Source organism: Mrakia frigida (genome assembly GCF_051309035.1).
Source record: "Mrakia frigida strain ATCC 22029 unplaced genomic scaffold BDY24scaffold_52, whole genome shotgun sequence".
Lineage (NCBI taxonomy): Eukaryota > Fungi > Basidiomycota > Tremellomycetes > Cystofilobasidiales > Mrakiaceae > Mrakia > Mrakia frigida.
In genome coordinates, this window is record NW_027481229.1 from 82164 (window position 1) to 84413 (window position 2250).

Below are 2250 nucleotides of genomic sequence, written 5' to 3' on the forward strand. Positions count from 1 at the left end.
AAGGAAGGAGGCAAACTGTTGAGCTCGACCTCTTTTCCGTTTTCCTTCCTTCTCTCTCTCTCTCCCAACCTCTTCAGCACTTCAAACCCACTTTTCCCCTCTCTTATCTCCCTTCTTCTTCCCTCCGATGTCTTTCCTTCCTCCTGGCCAACCCGAGGAACGAAGTCCTATGATTCAGCTGAGGAACTCGACCTATCAACCAGAACCGCTCCTTCGACCTTGTTGCACGGAGGACAGGAACATCAGCATCGTAGAGTTCCTAGGAATAGGACCAGAGGGACGGAGGGTTAACTTTGAGAGAATCTTTGATTGTGAGTAGCGACGCTCTTTTGAATCTTGAGGCTCCTTCGAGGAGGAGGAGAAGGAGGAGGAAGAGACGAAGGAACGGATGGAGGGAGGTCGAAGGAAAGGTCGATGCTTCTCCTTCAACCCTCTCCTTCCGAAGAAGAAACAACGTTCTTCAGATATTGACGACTTGGAGACTTAGTCTCCGCTCCTCGTCGAGCCTTTCGTGAGGAGACGGGAGGCTACAGCAGCAAGGAGAAGAAGGAAGGAAGGGGTTCGCGAGCTCGCATCAAACCTCCTTCCTCCGCTCTGCATGCTGACCGTTCTATCCCTTCTCCTTCTCTCGAAAACAGTTACCTGGACGATCCAATCCATCCTCGAACCCCTTCGCTACAAGGCTAGGACTGGACCAGATCAAATCTTCGAGATCAGCTACACCTGGAAGCACGGGCAGCTTCAAGGAGACCTCAATCGGTGAGCTCGAGTTTCTCCTTCCTCCCTTTCCTCCTCCTCTCGCGCGTTCTACTGCCTCCTCGACCCCCTTCTCGCTTACTGACTCTTGACTTTTGCTTCTTCGATTTCAACAGCGGAAGCCTTCGTCGAACTCGGTCACGGCTGGTGCCCTCGGGACGTCGTCTTCGTTCACTTCTTCCTCCCTCCCTCCGTCCCTCTCCTCCAACTCCAACTTCAGATGTTCCTCGCGGCTATGATCGCCTATCCTCCTCTCCTTTCAGCCCCGTAAATCCTTTCGACCTCATTCGAACCGCCTACGCCCTGAAGCTCAAGTTCCGTCAAGGAACGACTTGTCCGAGGTATGGGAGGAGGGACTCGTCGACGAGTTCAGATGGACGCGGTTGGACAGCGTCGTCGGTCGTTCAAGCAGCGATCTCACCGCCGAACAACGGTCAGGATACACCCAAGCAAACCCTTCCCTCGTCGGGTCAAGGACGCTCAACGGTCGGGATCCTCCTCGCCTAATCACCTCTCGACGCGGCTCCCTTCACCTCCTCCTCGACCGTCGACGAGTGCCACCTCCCTCTCAGCATCCAAACCCACTCCTTGCACGCCCTAGCTACCCCATTCCTCTTATCCAACATCGCTTCTCTCCGGCAGCTCTCCATCAAAGCCGTCGACTCTTCGGCCTCCCTCCTAACCTCCGACCCGAACCTCTCGACGACCCTCCTCCACCACCTCCTTCTCCACGACGCACTCAAGCACAAACCCGCACAACTCTTCCTTCCTCCACCTCTTTCCCCATACCTCATCGCCCACTCCCTCCCAATCCAACTCTTTCGAATCTCTTCCTCCGTCGTCCAACCTCCCCGTCGGTCAAGACGCGACCGAGTCACGGTTCGGAGTTGGAACGGAGGAAGAACATAGGCTTTAGTGGTGCGAAGAGGATGCGCTTGAGGAGTAGAAGATGGCGGAGCTTTGGTAGAAGTAGAAGAGGGATGTCGAGAGAGGAGGAGGACTTCGACGTCGTCGTTTTCGGGTCAGTCTTCCTTTCTCTTCTTTTCTGCGAACGAGACTGTGGTTCAAGGTCGAGTCGCCCGTAAACTGACTCGTATTGCTTCTCGTTCCCGCTTCGTTCGACTATCAGCTTCGACGAGAGCACTCGAGGACAAGCGGTAGGATAGCGAAGGTCTAATTTGAATGGGAACGCAAAGAAACGAAGGTCAATCGTCTCGTCTCTCAAACCTCGAGCGTCCATCTCTTTAGTCAAGCTTGATCGACTCACGTTGGGAAAGGAGAAAATGGTAGCACCTCGCTGGTAGACAGCACCATCGGCGTTGGGAGTTCCGAGCTTCTGGGAGAGAAGGAAAGAGAAGAGGAGGTCAGTTCGCGTTCCACACTCTTGTTGTACGGTACCGGGAAGTCCAGAGTGAGAAGAGACCAGAGGACGAAGACTCACCGTCGATCATCTCCGCCGAATAGTCTCTCCGCGTCCACAAGCGAAAACCTCTG

The 2250-nt window shown here is 54.6% G+C and overlaps 1 protein-coding gene across 1 annotated transcript; it reads left to right on the forward strand.

Annotated features, from left to right (window-relative positions):
- Positions 1 to 71: 71 nt before the first annotated feature.
- BDY24DRAFT_430052 (uncharacterized protein) lies at positions 72 to 1263 on the forward strand (the record flags this gene model as incomplete). Its single annotated transcript, XM_076644071.1, has 3 exons — positions 72 to 311; positions 639 to 759; positions 873 to 1263. The coding sequence occupies exons 1-3, from the start codon at positions 128 to 130 to the stop codon at positions 1261 to 1263; spliced, it is 696 nt and encodes a 231-aa protein (XP_076492274.1). The 5' UTR covers positions 72 to 127.
- Between the last annotated feature and the right edge of the window lie 987 nt (positions 1264 to 2250).